We start from the raw sequence: 22,492 nt of genomic DNA on the forward strand, positions 1-22,492 counted from the left end.
AGCGTATTGTTATTAGGCGAAGGTGTGGACGGCGCAGCAGGTAACCGGTTAACTAGCGCTTGAAGAGCTTGGTTAACCCGTGCATCAATTATTCTTTGCAGAGCTTCTTCTGGTCCCTCAAAATGTTCTGATTGCTCCTGCTCATCAGAATGTGATTTAGGAGTGCCTTCACGAGATTGACGTGGTGAATTTTGAAGGGCAGGAACCGCGTTAAAGTTCTGCAAATCTCCTTGATCTTGATGCATTTGATTGTCACGGTTCCCCAAGGTGTTTTCACTGTTATTATTGTCATGTGACATGATGATAACAACAGATAAAATGTAACTTAAAAAAATAGATTATCAGATTCCCGGTAACGGAACCAATTTGTTTCGCCAAAGAAATAAATTTTTGGATAATATTAGAATTTGAGATGAAAAATCGGGTTACTGATAATCAAGACACCAAAATAATAATAGGCTTTCTGAGAATAATAATAAAGCAGTAAGCAAAAGTTCTTATTTCAGTATGAGGTAAGTCATGTCCTTTTTCCAATACAATTTCCTCCTTTTATAGTTGATTCTAGGTAAAGGAAATAAATCTAAGCTTTAATGAGATAATTATGGACAATAAATGATATTAAATGAACTGTTACACAATCATACCTATTAAATACCAATTTTCTAACGTATCAGGTATTTAATACTGAACTTGGACTCCTTTTTGTCTTCAGATTCATGTCTTCAATGCCTTTCGACCCGCTGGCTTTAAATGACTTCGAATTGGTACGAGACTCGTGTCTAAACTGCTTCTCGTGCCTATTTCATTTCTTCTTCCCGTACCTGTCATTTCCCGTACCTTTTTCCCAACTGTTACGCTTTGACCACTTGTCCAGTCCACGTGTCATGCCACGTCATCTTCAATATAAATTCAACTTTTTTCCCAATACAGACACACCCTTTAAGAAAATACTAACTCCTAGACAAAGAAAGGTATTTTAATTAAATTACCCTTAATTAAAATCTGCATATTGTTAACTTGACACATTGAGATATGTACATAAGGAAAAATTTTGGATAAATAAAGTTAATTTCTTCTTGATTATATAGAAGGACACTTATTTTGGACCAAAATAAAAAGACCAAAAAGCCACTTATTATAGACCGGAGATAGTATATATTAAAGAATAATAATAATATAAGTAAATTGGCACTGTTTTGATGAAACTCTTGATTACTAAAGATTAATAATTATGTCTAAGTGTTAGTTGAAGCAAGTAATATGAAAGTTAAAAGTTAAACTAGTTGCAATGAAAATGACTCCACCCAAAAATAAGGTAAAAATAGCACGGTCTAGCCAGTTTTCGGATTGGTCATTCAAAAATAGCCAGCGTTTACCAAGTCAATAAAAAATAGCCACTATTTTGCTGCAACAGAGACCGGTCCAACATAATATACTGGAGTTCGGTGCAACTGTGTATGAACTTCTAGCATATTATGCTGGAACTCCAACACACGGAAAGTTCCAGCATAATATACTGGAGATTCGAGCACTTGTGTATGAACTTCCAGCATATTATACTGGACCGGTATACTTTGTTGGAACTCCAGTATATTATGCTGAAGTTCTAGTGTACTTATGCCGGAACTCCATCATATTATGCTGGAGTTCCAGCATACTTATCCTGGAACTCCAGTATAATATGCTGGAGTTTAAGTATACTTATGTTGGAACTCCATCATAATATACCGGCGTATTTTTCGGGTGTTGAACAGCGTTTTCGCTCAGATTTATCTTTACATGAAAAGTGGCTAAATTTCGATTACTTTTGAAACTGGACTATTTTTGAACAACCACTTGTAAATCTGGCTATTTTTGAATTTCTCCCAAAAATAAGACCATGATGCAAGTAAACACCCAATATTGCTAAGTTTTTACCAAACTCTAAAAAAAAGGAATAAAAAAAATTCTCCTCCTAGTGTTTTCCTTTCATCCAAGATAAGCACACACTCTTTATATAGAATTTGAAAAGGTCAATTAATGTTTTTATTATCAGTGAATGACGTTGATAGAACTCTAAGTAGTCATAGAACTCCAAATGCTCCTTCCCTTTCTTTTTTGTTAACTATAAAAGTGGACAATTCTTCAACGCAGACAAGAACAAAATAAATTTTCATTAAATTTTCACATTGTAATGGCAACTGAAAATGATGATTTGATCACAGAATTTCCCCCTGGCTACAGATTTGTGCCCACTGATGAGGAATTGATTAAATATTACCTTGAAAATAAGGTTCATTATCAACCTTTTCCAGCTCTATTCATTGAAGACATCCATGCTAAGGAATTTTACAACAAATCTCCTGAAGCTCTTGGTAATTATATTCATTCTTTTTTAAAAAAAAATTATTTTTGTCTTTAAACAATGTATTATTGAAAATGTCCTTTTCTTATGTAGATGATGAGCTTGTATACCTTTTCTTATACAATCAGACTTCTCTTTAACGACATTCCTATATAACAATCATTCTCTATAAACTCAAGTTTTTTTTTTGGAACCAATTTTTATACGTTATGTGTTAATATATGTCTTCTATAACAACACTTCTCTATAACAGCCAAAAAATATCGGAACAAATAATGAAGCTCTTATAAAGAGGTTTAACTGTAATCAAATTAAACAGTTATTAAATTTTGTTATATTTAGTATAACCATTAAACACAACATTTCAAGGAAAGAATAAGTCACGTCGCGGAAGAAAAGTATTTCAGATCAAAATAAAAAGGTTCACAAACTACAAACAAATAATGTGATTCAAATAGGACAATATAATTAAATTGAGCTTTCTATTTAATTTTCAATACGAATTTGTGTATGGAAAATTAAACTTTGTCGTTGAAGTTTTATTTTTTTACTTTTTTTACAGTGGAAAATATGTGCAGTGCAGGAGAATGGTACTTCTTCATACATCAAGATGAGTATTTTAGAGGAAAAATTGGAAAATTTCAGATTGTTGGAAATGAAATAGGTTTTTGGCAATGCTTCGGAAAAGAATTTCCAATTTATAATTCAGAAGGAGATGTGGTTGGGTTCAAAATTAATTTCAAGTATTGTTCTAGATCGGCTAAGAAAAATACTTGGATAATGGAAAAATATCGTCTAAGTTTTGAATGTGCCATTGATGACGAAGAGGTAACTAGTATATTAATTTCTTTGCATTTTCTTACTTTTCACCTCTAACAGATTTAATTTCATTCTTCTTTAAATTAAACGAAACTTTAAAATTGTTTTCATTTTTTAGGATAAATCGAATGATAAATATTTTTGAACCTTATAGTTTCCACATTGCGGAATTGTTCATACTTCATAAATGATTTTTAGCTTTTCCAAATAAAGTCCATATTGTAATTTATCATTTATGGGAAAGTAGTTGAAAATTGAAATGGATGTGCGGGCACACTAGGTTGGATAAGATTAGGAATGAGGATATTCGGGAGAAGGTGGGCGCGGCTCCCATGGATGACAAGATGCGTGAAGCGAAACTTAGATGGTTCGGACACGCGCGGAGGAGAAGCCTAGATGCCCCGGTTAAGAGATGTGAGCGGTTGACATTGGCAGGTACGAGGAGAGGCCGAGGGTAGCCTAAGAAGTATTGAGGTAGGATGATCAGGCAGGACATGACGCGACTTCAGATTTTCGAGGACATGGCTCTTGATAGGAAGGTGTGGGGGCCGAGCATTAGGGTTGTAGGTTAGGAGGGAGGCAAGCGTTTTTCTACTTTGTACCGAGGGCGGGCTAGGCTAGGATGATAATGTTCGCCTTGGATTGTTAGTGGTTTATGTAGGGTTATGGAATTATTACTGGTTATTATTATTGCCTTTTCATTTATTTTCTGTCTCTTACAATATATTATTTTTCTGGCTTTTGTTGCTGCACTGATCTATTGTCTATTTTCTGTCTTTTTGAGCTGAGGGTCTTTCAAAAACAGTCTCTTTACACTCTACCCTCTCCAGACCCACTTGTGGAATTCTGGGTTGTTGTTGTTGTTGTTATGGTTGAAATGCTATCAATTATATTGTTGAAAATTATTAATTAGCTTTTGCATATACGTACATTCACAATTAATAAACATTATTGGGAAGCTTATTAGAATAATTAGGTGGATTTGTATTTGGTTTCTTTGTTAAATTTGAGAGTGACTGTAATATCTCCAAACTAGAATGAAGATATCTTGCATTTCTCTTTATTGTATTATCAAATTATTTATTTTGTGAAATAACCACTTTTCTTTTATTTTTTGATACAGATAGAAGAATGGGTTCTTGGAAGAATCATAAGAGGACAAAAGAAAGATTATGCCAATTATTACTAGCGCCTTTTCTTTATTTTACATCATTCTTTATTGATTCTTCATAATAATAATGTAACTAAGCCAAGTTCTTGTTTGTTTTTCTTGTATCAATAACTTGGCTAGAATAGAGATGATACTAAATGATTGTTTTCAATTTTTCCACGAAATGATGTTACCAATAAAATTCATGATTTATTGCAATTACATCTCCACATACTTGTTTCTATTTTTATTTTTTTCCTTTTCTTACTCCTTTTAGTTTTTTCTTTATGGGTTTTAACCACATTACATTACAGCCATATGCCAATAACTTGAGTAAATGTTAAATTGTTATTTTACAAGACAGAATTACAACTGTTACGAATAGAATTGTAATTAGAGTGAATGTCTATCTTTTAGAGAGTTTTACTTTGCGACTAAGTCATTTTTTTCCTATAAATAGAGGGTTCTATTCCATTGTAAATCATCCCAAAATTCAATAAGAATTACCCTCTCTTTCTCTGCAATATTGTTCTTCTACTTTTATTGTTTTATTACACATTATCAGCACGAGACTCTACCGTCTCAAGAAGCTCTTTGAGAAGATTAAGGTATAACTTTTCTCCTATTTTTATATGACTGACATTATGAAAAGAAATTTCGTTGCCCTTGAAATTTCGGGCAAGAACTATATGACATGGGTGTTGGTGCTGAAATCCATTTAGATGCAATGGGTCTTGGACACGCCATTAAAGACAAAAATTAAGCATCCACCCAAGACTGTGCTAAGGCCTTGATTTTCTTGCATCATCACCTTGATGAAGGGTTGAAAATAGAATATCTCACAGTCAAAGATCCACTTATTTTGTGGAATGGCTTAAAGGAAAGATATGACAACTTAAAGTTGGTCACTCTTCCACAAGCACGATATGATTAGGCTCATTAGAGGCTCCAAGACTTTAAGTCTGTTTCTGAATATAATTCTGCGATGTTCGAAATTACTTCTAAATTGAAACTCTATGGAGATACTATCACTGATTATGATATGCTTGAAAAAACGTTTACAACGTTTCATGCCTCCAATATGGTCCTGCAACAGCAGTACAGAGAGAAAGGTTTCAAGAAGTACTCTGAGTTGATTTCTCTTTTCCTTGTGGCTGAACGAAACAATGACTTGCTCGTGAGAAATCACGAAAATCGACCCACTAGGTCTACACCATTGCCTGAAGTGGATGAGGTGTATACCCATTATGCTAAGCGTGGAAAAGGCCGTGGCCCTATTCGTGGTCGTAGTCGTGGCCGTAGACAAGGAAGAGATTCTCCTGGTGTTAATCACCCCCCAAAGAAAAATAACCACCAAAAGTGGAAAGGGAAAGATGAGAAGCCAAAGGCAAATGGTTCAGAAACTGAATATTATCGTTGCGGTGGAAAAGGGCATTGGGCAAATATTTGTCGTGTACCAAGACATTTGGTTGAGCTTTATCAAGCATCTCTAAAGAATAAATGCCCTGAAGCTAACTTTGTCTATGACAATGAATTTGACATCACCCACTTGGATGTGGCAGACTTCTTTGAGCACCCTAATGGAAAAATAGACCACTTGATTGGTGATGGATCTGTGGTTAAAGATGATTGAGTAGTTTGATTTTCATTTTTCCTATACATAATAGCTAGCGAATAAACATCATATAATCACAACTCTTTACATGAGTAGCAGTCATTAGTATCAATTAGTATTATTTGTTTTATGAGATAATGTTAAAGTTGCTTGGTTTTCCGGGATAGTCAAGTGATTATTTTGACATTATCTATACGTGAGGATGAAAACTTAAACAACATAAACAAACGTATGTAGCTTGTCTTTTTCTGTTACACATACGTATTTGACTAAAGTATGGCAACATGTACAATTGTTTTAAATGTATCTCTTTCACTAAAATAACAGTTTGGTCACTACCATCCAATTTTTTCAATATTTACTAGTAGTACCAAATTAAATTGTTTATGTTCTTCATCCAAAAGGAGTATACTTAAATGCTAGTATTATCTTATTCTGCTTAAAACAGAAAATTAGTACCAATAGCAGTTCGGAAATATATGCTGCACTTCTAATATTTGTGTTCAAGCAAATTGTTTGTAAGCCTAGTAATATGATAAAGCATCATTGACCTTTTCTTCAAGGAGGATATCAATTAAGAGGTTACATGTATAACCATTTGTTTAATATATTTAATCTAGGAAATCTTTTTGTTACTTAACCATTGAATAATTCGTTATTTATCGTAACACGCTAATATGATTCAAATATCTTTTCGTTTTGGAAGCAAACATGGATATCCTATAAAGCAAATTTGGATCACAGTTCAATTGTAAAAATATTTGTTTAATTGATTCATGTACGATACATACAATATTCAAAGAGAAGAAATATTACTCTCATTTAAGTATGTGTAAGGCAGATGTTACTACAATTTTTGGTAGTAGTAATTTAATTGAAGGCGCTGAAAGAACTACTATAACTCTGCCTAAGGGAACAATACTTATCATAGAGAATGCAATGTTCTCCTCCAAGTCCAAGAGGAACTTGTTGAGTTTTAAAGATATCCGCCGAAATGCATATCATATTGAGACAATAGATGAGAATAATTTTGAATATCTCATTATTACCAATAATGTCTCTGGACAGAAAAGGGTAATTGAGAAATTCCCATCTTTATCTTGTGGCCTGTATTGGACAAGAATTAGTGCAATTGAAGCACATTCTATTGTAAACCATAAGGTTACTAATTCCAATACTTTTGTACTTTGGTGTCACGACCCTAAACCCAGACCCGGTCGTGATGGCGCCTCTCGTGAAGACAAGGCCAGCCGACACAACTCCCAATTCATATTAAACAATTATAATAATACAATTTAAGTCATTAACATGCTAATAATCCCAAAATATAAGTGAAATAGCACAATTTGCGGAAAAACGACCAACACAGCCCGACATCGGGGTGTCACCAGTCATGAGCATCTAACATTAGTCTCGAAATATGGAATAAGGACTACACAGTCTATTACAAAATCCAGAACTAGGAACATGAATAATGATAAGAGGGAGAAAACACTAGGCCGCGAACACCGAGCAGCTACCTAGTGGACTCCGAAAATCTGCTGGAAGCTATCAACCCTCGCTAGCAAGACTTGTAGCGCCCGAATCTGCACACAGGATGCAGGGAGTAAAGTGAGTACTCCAACTCAGTGAGTAATAACAATAAATGAAGACTGAGCGACAAGAAATCACGTTAAACACAACAATATCCTATAAAGAGGCAAAGTAAAGTCAGTAAAATACAATTAAACAGTGTAATCTCATAAAGCACCCTTTAAGCAGTTAAGCAAATAGATGAAAGGCAGCTAGAAAAGGTAACCACATAAAAACCGCCCCTCGGGCACAATAACAACATAATCAGTCCCTCGGGCAGTAACATAGAACAATACCAGCCCCTCGAGCTATATCTCATATCACAATGGGTACCCGCGCTCACTGGGGGTGTACAGACTCCGGGAGGGTCCCCTTACGGCCAAGCGCAATAACAAGCCATCTCGTGGCATAATCAATAGGCTTTCGGCCTCATATCAACAAGCCACCTCGTGGCGTACAAATCTCAGGCCCTCGGCCTCATAATCATAATCAATATACCACCGCTGCAGCGTGCAGCCCGACCCGAAAGTATCCTCACAACACAGGCCCTCGGCCTTGCTCAATCAGAATCTCATAAGTCACTCGGGCAACAGTAAAACATGATGCTCAGCTCAAAATATCTTTTAAAATATCATTTAAGGTGTTGAAAACAAAGTAAACATGGCTGAGTTATGAAAACAATAAAATGTAGCATGACTGAGTACAAGTATAAAGTCAAAACAGTGAGGAAATGGCAATAAAAATTCCGTAAGGGTCCAAATAGTTGGCACGAATCCCAAATATGGCATTTAGCCCAAAACATGATAACATCAAACAATTTGCAATCAAATACGCAGTAAAACAGTCATTCGGGACGGACCAAGTCACAATCCCCAACGGTGCACGACCCCACACTCGTCATCTAGCGTGTGCGTCACCTCAACATAGCACAACAATGTGTGATCCGGAGTTTCATACCCTCAGGACAGCTGTTGCTCCCAAACGCACATGCAAGTATACGTGGTCGACAAGTAATATAGGATTGTAAGTCCAGATATCGTACCCACAGGGACTTGTGATTAACTATAACTTAAATTAAACCCAAATAATTAAACTATCCAAGCGAATTCTAAAGTACGAATATTTAACTAAAGCTAATCTAGAGTAACAAATTAAGAGATTAAAGAACACAACGACAAGCTTAAAGACGAATTCAATGTGAGTGAATATTCTAGAGCTATGGGTTGGCTAACAATCCCGTTGAGTTTTCTACCTAAATTATCTAATTAATTTATCTAGTTTATTGATTGATGGGGTTAATATTGCTCGTAGCCTTCTCCCGAAGTACAACTCGCCTATTCAAGCTAACCTAACGCATATATTCCTATAGAATTAGGATTAACAAGAACGCATTTATAATTCCCGTATAATAACCAAGCAAGGCGATTAGGTATATTCCTATCCTAACAGCAAATCTGCTCCCCCTAAGAGTTAAGATCTTGCTCTACTCAATCTTATATGCAATCTAGAATTTTCTCTCCCGAGTTCAATCCTAGATTCGTAGATAGTATTCAATTGGTGATCAAGCAATCAAATAATTAAGCGCAAGATTGAATAAATAAACCAATATGATAAAATAATAAGAACAATTCAAGCTTCAAACTACAACGTTCATGTAGCACCCAAAACTCTAGAACAAAGAAACTATGAAATTAAAGGAAGACAAGAGAAGAAAAACTAGTTAGAAGCCTCCTCCAAGTGTGGTGTGTGTTCCCCCACGTGAATTCCCCTTCAAAGTATGTTAGATCTCTCTAAAGTGGCGTCCTCCCCCCTCAAAAATAGGTTTAGTCTTGGTTTTATACGTGTTGGGTAGGTCTAGGGCCGAAATAACCTTGTCCCGGGCGAAATTGGAGAAAATTAACGTCACCGGCGCCCTAGCTAGCGCCAGGCGCCCTCCGCGGCGCTCCACTATTTTACATTCTGTTTCTGGCGCCATAGGTAGTGGCGCCCAAATTCGCAGGTTTCCCGATTTCGTTCGTTTTGGCTCTAATTTTGCATGTTTCGCCCCCAATTGCTCCCGAATCATTCCTACACATAAACACACTTCAAATTAATATAAATCATCACATTTACCATCCCAAATTCATGAAACAAAAGTAAAATATGAGGTGATATACATAGAAATATATATGCTTTAAGCTAAACATCAACAGCATTTACAATCATTACTCACCTCAATCCGGCCCAAACTCTAGCTCGCGATGCCTTTGCCCCTCGAATCGGCCTCCGGGTGCTCCAAATCTATCCAAAATCAGTACATAACCATAAAAATATGCTTAGGGGACAAAGCCCACTCGAAAACAATCGAAAAACAACGCAAAATCCCGAAATTAACCAAACCCGACCCCCGGGCCCACGTCTCAGAATTTGATAAATTTTACATCATTAGACTCCTTATCTCCCCACGAGTTCATACATATCAAAAGTACAAAAATCCGATCACAAATGACCCCTCAAACCCTTGCTTAAAGGTCTCCAATTCTCAAGCCCTAGTTCCCAATTTTAACCCTAAATTTCCATTAGTCTTAGGCCAAATCAGTGAAATAATGCCATGGGATTGATTATTAGGCTCAAAAATCTTACCTCCAGACGATATCCCTTGATTTCCTCCTCGAAATCTCTCAAAAAGCTCCAAAACCGACTTGAAATGGTGAAGAACAACTCAAAAATCACGAAGGAGTGCTTTTATACCTTCTGGCCCAGGCTTTTCGCACCTGCGGTCCAGATACCGCTTCTGCGGTATTCACTTAAGCCGCCTCCCGCACCAGCGACCCTATCTCCGCATCTGCGGCTTCACTCAACCCAGCCTTTGGCCGCATCTGCAGCGCCAACCACACTTCTGCGATACCACACCTGCGGTCTCCTAGCCGCAGGTGCGGTTATGACAGCAATGGGACATCTTCAGCTACCAAAACCAACTTCCAAACTTTCCGCCAACCATCCGAAATCAGCCCGAGGCCCCTGGGACCTCAACCAAAACACCAACCAGTCTTATACTACCATTCAAACTTATACCAATCTTCAAAACACCTCAAACAACGTCAAATCAACCAAAACACCTCGGAGTCAAGCCTAAGGTTCTCAAAATCCTCCGAATTCCGCTTTTGATCAAAAAGTATACCAAACCACGTCCGAATGACCCGAAATTTTGCACACACATCCCAAATGACACAACAGTCCTACTGCAACTCCTGGAATTCCATTCTGGCCCCTATATCAAAATCTCACCTACCAACCGAAAAACGCCAAAATTCCACTTTCGCCAATTCAAGCCTAAATCTACTCCGGACCTCCAAAACACATTCCGATCACACTCCTAAGCCTCAAATAACCTCCCGAAGCTATTCGAACCATTAGAATTCACATCCGAGCCCTCTAACACATAAGTCAACATCCAGTTGACTTTTCCAACTTAAACTTTTTTAAAAAGAAACTAAGTGTCTCAAACCTTACCAAAACCTTTCCGAACCCGAGCCAACCAACCCGATCACACATAGCACCGATAAACAAAGCAATAAGAAGCAGAAATGGGGAAACGGAGCGGTAACTCATGAAACGACCGGTCGGGTTGTTACATTTGGCATGATCGATTGGGACACCCTGGTTCAATTATGATGAGACGGATTATAGAAAAATCAAATGGGCATCCATCAAAGAATTTAAAGATTCTTTTAAATAATTAATTTTCTTGCACTTCTTGTTATCAAGGCAAGTTAATTATTAGACCATCACCAACAAAGGTTGGTCTTGAGTCTCCTGCGTTTTTGGAACGTATACAAGGGGACATTTGTGGACCTATTCACCCACCTAGTGGGTCGTTTAGATATTTTATGGTCTTAATAGATGCATCTTCTAGATGGTCTCATGTGTGCCTACTGTCATCTCGCAACCTCGCGTTTGCAAAATTAATAGCACAAATAATTTGATTACGGGCGCAATTCCCCGATAATCCAATTAAGTCTATTAGACTTGATAATGCTGTTGAGTTTTCATCCCAAACATTTAATGATTATTGCTTATCAATCGAGATAAAAGTGGAACATCCTGTAGCTCATGTTCACACTCAAAATGGCCTTGCAGTGTCTTTAATTAAACGTCTACAATTGATAGCAAGACCGTTACTCATGAAAATGAGGCTGCCCACTTCTGTTTGGGGTCACGCCATTTTGCATGCATCAATGCTAGTTCGTCTCAAACCGACAAATTATCATAAATATTCCCCGTTGCAATTAGTTTTGGGTCATGAACCTAATATATCCCATTTAAGAATTTTTGGAAGTATATGTGCCTGTAGCACCGCCATATCGCACCAAAATGAGCCCCCAAAGAAGGTTAGGAATATATGTTGGGTTTGAATCGCCCACCATTATTCGCTATCTTGAAACATTAACGGGGGATTTATTCACTGCTCGATTTGCAGACTGTCGATTCGATGAGACACTTTTCCCAAAATTAGGGGGGGAAATGGTGAAACCAAACGAGAAATTTTGTGGGAAAATCCATCATTGTCTTATCTTGATCCACGTGGCTCTATTTGTAAAAAAGAGGTGCAAAAGATTATCCATTTGCAGAGAATAGCAAATCAAATGCCAGACGCATTTACGAATTTGAAAAGGATAACAAAATCACATATCCCTGCAGAGAATGTTCCAATCCGTATTGATGTCCCTATTGGACAATCTTCTAGTGTCATAGCTAATGAGTCAAAAGCATGCCTAAAACGTGGCAGACCATTAGGTTCCAAAGATCGAAATCCTAGAAAAAGAAAAACAAATGATCAAAATGACACTACGAAAGAATCTCGTGAAGAAATCCACGATTTAATAAATTCTGAGATTCATGAGGAATCCACTGAGCCCGAGGCTCAAGAAAATAAGGAACTATCAATAAATCTAATCGATATTGAGACAAATTTGAATCGAATGGATATAGTGGTGGATTATGTCTTTGCATATAATGTTGCATCTAGCATTATGCAAGATAGTGAGGATCTTGAACCTCAATCTGTTGGAGAATGTCGACAAAGACGTGATTGGCCAAAATGGCAAGAAGCAATCCAATCGGAGTTGAATTCACTTGCAATACGTGAAGTTTTTGGGCCTGTAGTCCAAACACCTAATGGTGTTAAGTCTTTTGGCTATAAATGGGTCTTTGTACGCAAGAGAAATGAGAAAAACAAGGTACAAATATATAAGGCACGCCTTGTTGCACAAGGATTTTCACAAAGGCCTGGTGTCGATTATGAAGAGACATATTCACCCGTTATGGATGTTATAACGTTCCGTTATCTCATTAGTTTTGTTGTCCATAAAAAGCTTGACATGCATTTAATGAATGTGGTTACTACCTACCTTTATGGCTCACTTGATAATGAGATATACATGAAAATTCCCGATGGATTTAAAATGCCTAACGCACATAATTCAAAGTCCCGGGAAATGTTTTCAATCAAATTGCAAAGATCTTTGTATGGTCTAAAGCAATCAGGACGAATGTGGTATAATCGTCTTAGTGAGTATTTATTAAAGGAAGGTTATATAAATGATGCCATTTGTCCATGTGTTTTTATAAAGAAAACAACATCGGAATTTGTTGTACTTGCCGTATATGTTGATGACATAAACCTTATTGGAACTCCGATAGAACTCCAAAAGGCAATTGATTATTTAAAGAAGGAATTCGAGATGAAAGATCTCGGAAAGACAAAATTATGTCTTCGTTTACAAATTGAACATTTGGCAAACGGAATTTTTGTTCATCAATCTGCCTACATAGAAAAGGTGTTGAAACGGTTTTACATGGATGGAGCACATCCATTAAGTACTCCGATGGTTGTTCGATCACTTGATGTGAATAAGGATCCATTCCGACCTCAAGAAGAGAATGATGAGCTACTTGGTCCTGAAGTACCATATCTTAGTGCAATTGGTGCACTGATGTATCTTGCTAATACTATAAGGCCCGGCATAACTTTTTTAGTTAATGTCTTAGCAAGATATAGCTCTGCTCCCACAAGGAGACATTGGAATAGAATCAAACACATATTGCGGTATCTAAAAGGGACTACCGATATGGGCTTATTTTATGGCAATAATTGCAGTCCCGATCTTGTTGGTTATGCTGATGCTGGGTAATTATCTGACCCACACAAGGCTCGATCTCAAACAGGTTATGTGTTTACCTGTGGAGGCACTGCCATATCTTGGCGATCGACTAAGCAATCAATTGTGGCTACTTCATCTAATCATGCTGAGATAATTGCTATTCATGAAGCAAGTCGATAATGTGTGTGATTGAGGTCTATAATACATCTTATTCGAGACAAATGTGATTTGAAATGTGACAAACTACCCACAATTTTGTACGAAGACAATGCAGTATGCGTAGCCCAATTGAAGGGAGGACATAAAAGGAGATAGCACAAAGCACATTTCACCAGAGTTATTTTTCACACATTGATCTTCAAAAGAATGGTGATATCAATGTGCAACAAATCCGTTCAAGTGATAATATGGATGATTTGTTCACCAAGTCTCTATCGACGTCAACCTTCAAGAAGCTAGTGTACAAGATTGGGATGCGAAGGCTCAAGGATGTGAAATGATGCTCTCATCAGGGGGAGTTTAATACGCGTTGCACTCTTTTTCCCTTACAAGGTTTTGTCCCACCGAGTTTTCCTTGCAAGATTTTTAACGAGGCAACCAAAAGGCGTATTGTTAGATATGTGTAGTCTTTTTCCTTTACTAGATTTTTTTTTCCATTGGGTTTTATTTTAGTTAAGGTTTTAACGAGGCACATTACTTATTGAGTAGACATTCAAGGGGGAGTGTTATGAATAGAATTGTAATTAGAGTGAATGTCTATCTTTTAGAGAGTTTTACTTTGTGGCTAAGTCATTTTTCCCCTATAAATAGGGGGTTCTATTCCATTGTAAATCATCCCAAAATTCAATAAGAATTACTCTCTCTTTCTCTACAATATTGTTCTTCTACTTTTATTGTTTTATTACACAACTTAATTTTCCACACCGATGTGAGTAAGTTTTTACCATTTAGTAACAGTGCTCCATAAATGATTCATGATTCAACCTGACATGTTATTCATGATCAATTGATATATGCAAAGATGACTCTTCTTGAATGTAGTTTCTTAAATATCTTTTCTGGTAGTTTCTTCCTAGAATTGCTCATACATTTATTTTCCTTCATTGTGAGGATTTAATATATCATAAAATTTATACGAGTTTGGACAGGCAATGTAATCAAGTTCATACAGAAGAAGTTAGTGACTCTAACTTATCCGAGACTGAGGCATTGTAGCATTGATTGTTGTTTTGCTTAATATATTTTGCTTCCTATTCTCTTAGGCTAATAAACTTGTTCTTCCTCAAGTTGTATTGTCCAATAAAAACAAACAAAGATAAGTTCATTATTCGTATATTTTGAGTATATGTTGTGTATGTTCTCATTTGAGGTAATTGTGTATGGCTTGAATCACCGTATGAGCCAAGAGACGGACTCTATATCTCAAGAATTAGTTCTTACAATCACTAGTGAAGATCCTAGTTGAACAAAAGTCATTATCTAATTTTAATGCAAAAGAGAAACGTTAAAGATTTATGTAAAGTAAACGAAATTATAGTGCAGTAATTAAAATGAAAAGCGATTAAGGAACTTAAAACGCTAGTAAATTGAACGTGAATGTTGTCTCTCTCTACTGCCACGATTTATACCATTTTTAGATATCAAACTAGTCATTAGGCTGCCTTAGACCATTTTGGTCATGCTACCCTAAACCTCTATGGTATATTAGCATGATTTGATATAAACATTGGGGGTAGGCAAGTATTTTCCAACTAACTTGTATGTTCGTAACGAGAAGTTATGAAAGTAGTTGGCAACTTAATCTGCTATTCTTTTGCATTTTAGGCAGGACTGTATCGGTTAAGTAACATTATCTTAGTTCAGCAAATTCTTATCAATACCTTGATTTGAAGAGTTTGTAGCTGACTCTTCTTTTGTTGGCTAAGGTAAATACAATAATATCCTCTTGCTATGGTGAATTGGACTTAAACAACTCCTTACCTGTGATTAATTGGACTTCTGAGTCACCTTTGAGTGTGCTTTTCACTTAAATACCCATCTAACTGACTGACCCAAGGCTATTCTAAGTTTGACTATTTTTACCATGTCAACATGTAACCAATTAATAGTACTTATTATAGAATGTATATGTAATTTTATATCGTCAGAATAAACAAAGACGGATCCAGAAATTAGATTTTATGGTTTTTAATATGCTGACCATTTGGGTTACTAGGTTTGAAATCTAATATTGTACATATTTAACAAATTTCTTAACACATACATAAAGTCTGAGTTAATGGGTCTGGCCGAATTTGTAGCGTTTACTATGCATTCACCCCTAGGTGTATAGAACTTAAACTCTTTACAGAATGTTGAATACATTTAATTGTCTTCAAGTTATTCAATTTAATTTGCATATGTTTATCAGCTTTAGTACATGATAGCCCCTTACAGGAGCTTAAATCTACAAAAAGCTTGCATATTCAAATATTCTCATAATCATAAAAACAACAGTACAAATCCCTAAGGCCCTAGAGCATCATACTGGAGTTCAACATTCCTAATATCCTCAAAAACAAGGGCAAGTGCCTTAATACAATTTCAATCAAGTTTTCTTGCCTGACCGAGGCCCAACACCCATGTAGTTAGTCACGAGACCCATAATTCCAAACCTGGATCAAGAAAAGAACAAATAACGTTATTAGAAATTAATGAAGAGAATAATTGAAACAAATAACAGAAGAATCATTTTGCAATAGCACCTTTAGGTTATTAGATACTTGTCGTTATCAATTCAATTGACCATGTTACTATTTACACCATCCTCCTTTGACCATACTCTTCTTTAATTATATTTTATATGACAACTATGCTAAATCAAGTGTCGATGGTATTTTTCAGGCAGTAGCAATATCTATGCTTTTATTTCAGAACATATATTAATCAATGTCCGATATAATACACCCCCCCCCCCCCCCCCTAAAAAAAAAAAAAGAAATTAGCCATAAAAACTACATCATGTCAATTTTGGACAGGAGTTACATGATTGTGACAGTGATTCTAAACAAAAAGAACGAAAGCCAGCAACCGCCATTTTAATTTATTTATTTGATTTTGGTACAGCCAACAATAACTGATAATCAAAACTTCAGATAGGGTAATTACTGGGATGGCTAGGCCTAATGAAAGGTTTAACAGATGTTTACCATTTCATGCATCCAAAATGTTGTAATACTATTGTAGCCATTTAAGAACTTTCTGGCTTCTGTTCTGGCAGCACAAAATCTATTTGTCCGGTCTACATCCTAAGGGCAGGAGTAGGACAGATAATGCATTTTAATGAAATGACACTCGAAACATATGAAAGAATATAAATGGAAATATCACTGTCTCATAGTTTCCATCATGCTGCGGACAAGGGAAATAAGTAGGGTAATACTTTCTGCATTAACTTGGATATCGAAAAGGCAAGGGACCAAAAATAAAAAAATTCCCAATGATTAAAGGCTTTCTGTTTCTAGCGAAGTAAGAACTATAGAAGTTGCACTATTTTGAAGAAAAGTTGCAACCACCTATGTAGGCAGCAGGGCAGATATCTCATAAAATAAAGAACTTCCTCTTATTTTTTTTTAAGAAAGATAGTACTTCCTCTTATTAAATTCTCTTTTTATTTGTTTTTATATAAACACAAAAGAAAATGCTTCACTTTTTCTTTTACTTCACTGCTTTGAGGTAAAACGTTGTCTTATAACCCGAGAGTATGTTAACTAGCTGGTCCATCATCAAAAGAAGAAAATGACGATGATGACGACAACAACACCTCCATCCTAAAGTAGTTGGTCGGTTGTATGAATCCTCACTATCCATTACGATCCATTTGGACCAATACTCAATAATTTGTATTTGAAAACATATTAGGGGTTCTTTGACACTAGAGGTTCTCTAATTTTTTTCTAATCTGCAAATAAACTAAAAGAACTTCCATCAAGACCTAATAAAAGTGTACCAACATGGCTAAGCCTTAATCCCAACTGCTAGGTATCACCTCCTGTGCTGCATCTTGATGTAACACCCCTACCCCAAACATGCCTTAGATATTATTAAAATAACATATTAAAGTTTTAAGAAAAGTATTCAAATAATGTGAAGATGATCTTTTTTAATAACCGTGATGTCAATGATATTTATTCTCTTTCTAGCTGGGAAATTCATATAACATTTCCATCGAAATCATGGCGCGACGCTCTCTTGACATTAGACATATTAGGAATAAGGAATGATAAATATATATGTACTTTGGTATTTCACTTCACCAAGTACCACGAGGAAGTGGGGTAAATTAATCATAGAAATAACAAATATAATACTAGTCATAATAAGATACTAAGTATCATAGCAATATTCATATATGATATTAAGTTGTTAATCTATTAAATAAGGAAATGGGTTCGACTAGAATATTAAAATAATTACTAGTTAATAACTAGAAACCTAAATATTAAAATACACATTAACTAAACAATGGCCAGATTGTAGAAGCCTGGCTAATCTACTTAATGGATAAGTAATAAATAGATCTTATAAACCGTATCATTTAACCAACTAGCAGGCCGTTTGTTAGGAACACCTTGACCAAGGCTCTATATAATACCTTCACGTGAATATGAGGATAAACCATTTTCACAACTTCTTTTGCTTTTGCTTGTAAGTTGTTATACTATTACTAGGTTTAGTGGTTGAACCTATGTATGAGGAGAATGGACATGGTTTAGTTGGCTTAGAGTAAATGGTGAGCTTCACTGCACAAGCTCTATTTTGTTTATATGCGAACCCATGATTTATCCGAAACCAGAGCAGGTGGTCCTGGACTCTTTAACCGTTTTGCCAAGGAGCAAGAATTTATCCCATAGTTGGAGCACTTGAAGTTGATTTGCAAGCCCTCAAAACAAATCAACCACAGTAGTTAGATATTGAAAAGAAGATATCGCACCAAAATCTTAAAGCTCGGAATTATAAGGAAGCTTATCGTACTTAGAAAAGGATGGTTCTAAAGTAGGTGGCAAGCTGAGAAAAGGCGGAGAATTTTTGAATTCAAGAAAGAAAGGTGACGACCTAACCTTTTAAGAGTGTATCCCTCAAAAGAGGCATATTCTTATTGTTAATTACATAACTGATTCTTATAAAGATTGTACGTGGAGACGGGCGTAAGTATCACCATATTATAAAGCTGAAAGATGATTATTCGTTAAATGAAGGTTATGATTATGTTTTAATGGTTATGATTACAATTTATGTTCATGATTTATGGACGAGAGAAATGGAATTTAAATGTTTTTTGTTCACTTATGAAGGTTATGCTCAAATTTTAATTGGTGATGTGAAAAAAGAAAGGAATATTTTGAGAGGGACCATAATTAGATGATTGAGTGGGTATACACCCCATGATGTTTGTGTTACCCAGAACACACGCATAGGTGTGAAAGTAAATGCATGTTTGGCCAGATCTTTAGACTCGACAAAAGTCCCGCATTCCCTACTATACATAAGGTCTTATGGACGGACCATCAACTGGAATGGTTGGTAGGCTACCTAGCCACTGCGTGGATGGTGGCCTCCATGTTGACACGCATTGTCAGTGTCTAGATGGAACCTCCATAGAAACATTTTTGTTTGTAGCCTACGAGCAACATGGGATTTCAAAAATAACTTCTAAATTATTTACCATGTATTTATAAGTATTTTTGAAATTTTATTGATTTACATGAGAAATATGATTGTGATATTAAAGTGCATGTATGTTTAAAATACTTGGCCAACTTTTTAGACGGAGGTCAAGGAGACTTACAGGGATTTTATATACTCACCCCACTTAGCTTCATGCTATATGTTTGATATTGAACGAAGTCCACTTCGCAAGTTGAGCACCACTACATAGTGGTGAGTCCCACGTTTGATCAGTGTTGGCTTTGTTCATTTTTATTTTTACTAATCATTTATCGAGCCACATTCCACTTATATTTTGTAGCAGATTCTGAAGAAGTTCCATGATTGGGTAGAGGAGCAAACAAAATATGTTTGTATCTTAATTAGACGACACACGATGACGAATTCACTTAGAACCCCCAACATATGCTTTATGTGTACCAAGACGAAAAGTTTAAGGGTTCACTCGGCAAGTCCAAGCTAGTTGGGTGACGAACTGACAATTGCCCCTAGTTTGAGTCATGACAGAAGTTATGATTCATCCGCATTTGAACACCAGAGTTCAATCTAATCTCACTTTAACTGCACTTCTTATGGAAGCTGAACTTACATTTCATATATTTCGTCTTAATTCTACATGCCCTAAACCTTTTCACTACTCACTACAGTTGTTCCTTTTTAACTCGAGAAATTTACTGTTTTAGGTCAAAACTCGATGTATAATGGGTCTATCCCTTGCATTTCTAAATTCAAACTCCATGAAGTGTGCATACCAGACACCCTTTTTTCTACTATATTTGCCTTTGAACCAAAGCCCAGGGAGCTATTCTCTAGAGCACCTCCCCATTTCAAGCTTTTGGTTCTCAGCACTAAATTCCTGAAGTAACATTATTATGCAAATAGCAGCACAAGTTTGGACCATTTCTATTTTAGATTGTCATCCTTGCACATAGACCACATGAATCTTCTATATTAAGCAAGAGCCCTAACTAAGGCCACGCAAAATTGTATACACATACTCTATAGTATTTTATGACGATAACTTGGCCTTTAACTTTATTTTTTTGTTTAAATATCCTCGAAAAACTACATTGAAGGAAGAAGATTCCTTCTTATTTGGTATGACGTTATCATAAAAGATGATGTCAAGAAAAGGAGGACCTTTTCTCCTTATCAAACAAAAATTCCTTCTTATCTTGAATCATGATCTATGATAACGTCATACCAAATTAAATCCTTGATTTAGAGTTTTTCCCTTCTTTTCATGTGTTGATATATACCCTGCAAATAAAAGTATTTTTGGAGAACACCTTTCCATTGCCATTCAATGAAAATAAATTCTGAAGTTTCATATCTTGAATATAGAGGCCAACATCCATAAGATCATACAATCACCACCCAGGACTAGCATTTTGTATAAGAACATGAGCTTAGAGTCCATTTTCTTCACAGATTGAGCTAAATTTGTTATGAAAACAAGCCCTAATACAAATCAAAGAGAACTCATGAAGTAATGAGACTTTGCAACTACTAATTTGTGTGAAACATTCAATAAAGTTACACCAAGGTGGAGAACCATAAAATCATGCACAACAATAATCAAACGAGATATGATTAAAAGCAGCAAATGCCAAGTGAAGGTCAAACTTATGAATTAATAATGTGGATTTGTTATAAGACGCACACACTTAAGCAAGTCCAAAAAATTCTTATACGACGTGTCTAAGATCCTCATGAAAAAACTATAAGTACTTACATCATTGCCATGGAGATCTGCTTAAGATCAGTCTCAAAGTTCCTCATGTTAGCAAGTGACTGAGCGCTGAATATTATCGCAAGCCACGAGCAAATCTTATACTGTTTAAAACATATCACCATATATTAAGCTATGTCAATTAATATAACATCAGATGAAATCGTAAAAAATTTGAAAATATGCAAATTTAAAAGGGGAATGACTCACTCTGAACATGGCACCAAAAACGCCAAACACCACGGCTATAAAACCGGAGTAATCTATAGGAAGATCTTGTGGAGCTACCGCTGTCGGCTTGTACGGCTTTGCCGTTGACGGTTGCCTTGGATCGTTCGCCGGTGACGACATGCTTTATCTCTCTCCTTCTGTGTGTATTTCGGTGCTCTGTGTTTTCGATTTGGATTTAATCAGTCCAAATCTGGGAAACTAAAGGGTAGTTATCAATTGACCCCTTTATATTTGGAAGAATTGCACCTGGCCCCAAAACTCTTGGAAACTCTAACGTTAAAGACATTTTTGCCCTGATCTTTTTTCTTTTTATGAATATTATTATTCAATAACTTGGATGTAAATTGTTGATAAATTTCCAACGGTAAAAGTACGATAGAACCTAAAGAGTAAATTGATTGACGAACCCTAATATAAGAGAAAATATAATGTTTACCTCTTCAAATGTCTTTTAGATGTAGCTTAGTTTTTGGATACCAGTTAATCTAATTTAGTGCTGAACATTCCATATTGCCTTTCTTTGGTTTTCTTCTGTTATAAAATGTTAGTTGTTTCAAGGTTACATTTTACTATAATTTTATCACAATTTGATTTTGCAGATATGCTTAGGGGGTGTTTGGCTAAGCTTATAAGCTGGTCAAACTGGCTTATAAATACTTTTTAGCTTATATACGCATTTGGTAAAATTAAAAGTGCTTATAAGTTAGGTGCTTATAATCTAAAAATAAGCCAAAAGCCATAAGTTAGAGCCCGTTTGGCTTAGCTGATTTAGAGTAGCTGATAAGCATTAGGTGCTGAAAAGCAATTTTAAGTGCTGGAGCTGATTTAAAAAATAAGCAGTTACGTGTTTGGATAAAAGTGCTGAANTTTCAAGGTTACATTTTACTATAATTTTATCACAATTTGATTTTGCAGATATGCTTAGGGGGTGTTTGGCTAAGCTTATAAGCTGGTCAAACTGGCTTATAAATACTTTTTAGCTTATATACGCATTTGGTAAAATTAAAAGTGCTTATAAGTTAGGTGCTTATAATCTAAAAATAAGCCAAAAGCCATAAGTTAGAGCCCGTTTGGCTTAGCTGATTTAGAGTAGCTGATAAGCATTAGGTGCTGAAAAGCAATTTTAAGTGCTGGAGCTGATTTAAAAAATAAGCAGTTACGTGTTTGGATAAAAGTGCTG

General features: G+C 35.9%; 2 protein-coding genes across 2 annotated transcripts; one reads left to right on the forward strand and one right to left on the reverse strand.

Annotated features, from left to right (window-relative positions):
• Window positions 1–2,048: 2,048 nt before the first annotated feature.
• On the forward strand, window positions 2,049–4,526 carry LOC109243168 (NAC domain-containing protein 101-like). Its single transcript, XM_019410071.1, has 3 exons — window positions 2,049–2,354; window positions 2,907–3,172; window positions 4,287–4,526. The coding sequence occupies exons 1-3, from the start codon at window positions 2,174–2,176 to the stop codon at window positions 4,350–4,352; spliced, it is 513 nt and encodes a 170-aa protein (XP_019265616.1). The 5' UTR covers window positions 2,049–2,173; the 3' UTR covers window positions 4,353–4,526.
• Window positions 4,527–15,986: 11,460 nt separating this feature from the next.
• LOC109243169 (protein Asterix) lies at window positions 15,987–21,513 on the reverse strand. The gene is made up of 3 exons (XM_019410072.1): window positions 21,292–21,513; window positions 21,085–21,185; window positions 15,987–16,297 (listed from the first exon to the last, which is right to left on the reverse strand). Exons 1-3 carry the CDS (start codon window positions 21,430–21,432, stop codon window positions 16,231–16,233), a joined length of 309 nt encoding a protein of 102 aa, XP_019265617.1. The 5' UTR covers window positions 21,433–21,513; the 3' UTR covers window positions 15,987–16,230.
• Window positions 21,514–22,492: the final 979 nt, after the last annotated feature.

This window comes from Nicotiana attenuata, unplaced genomic scaffold (genome assembly GCF_001879085.1).
Source record: "Nicotiana attenuata strain UT unplaced genomic scaffold, NIATTr2, whole genome shotgun sequence".
Taxonomy (NCBI): Eukaryota; Viridiplantae; Streptophyta; class Magnoliopsida; order Solanales; family Solanaceae; genus Nicotiana; species Nicotiana attenuata.

Coding starts and splice junctions, on each gene's coding strand:
- LOC109243168 (XM_019410071.1), top strand. CDS start 2,174: ATGGCAACTGAAAATGATGATTTGATCACAGAATTTCCCCCTGGCTAC. Junction 2,355..2,906: donor CAAATCTCCTGAAGCTCTTG/GTAATTATATTC, acceptor CTTTTTTTACAG/TGGAAAATATGTGCAGTGCA. Junction 3,173..4,286: donor GTGCCATTGATGACGAAGAG/GTAACTAGTATA, acceptor TTTTTGATACAG/ATAGAAGAATGGGTTCTTGG.
- LOC109243169 (XM_019410072.1), bottom strand. CDS start 21,432: ATGTCGTCACCGGCGAACGATCCAAGGCAACCGTCAACGGCAAAGCCG. Junction 21,186..21,291: donor TTTTTGGTGCCATGTTCAGA/GTGAGTCATTCC, acceptor TGTTTTAAACAG/TATAAGATTTGCTCGTGGCT. Junction 16,298..21,084: donor CAGATCTCCATGGCAATGAT/GTAAGTACTTAT, acceptor TTCTTGATCCAG/GTTTGGAATTATGGGTCTCG.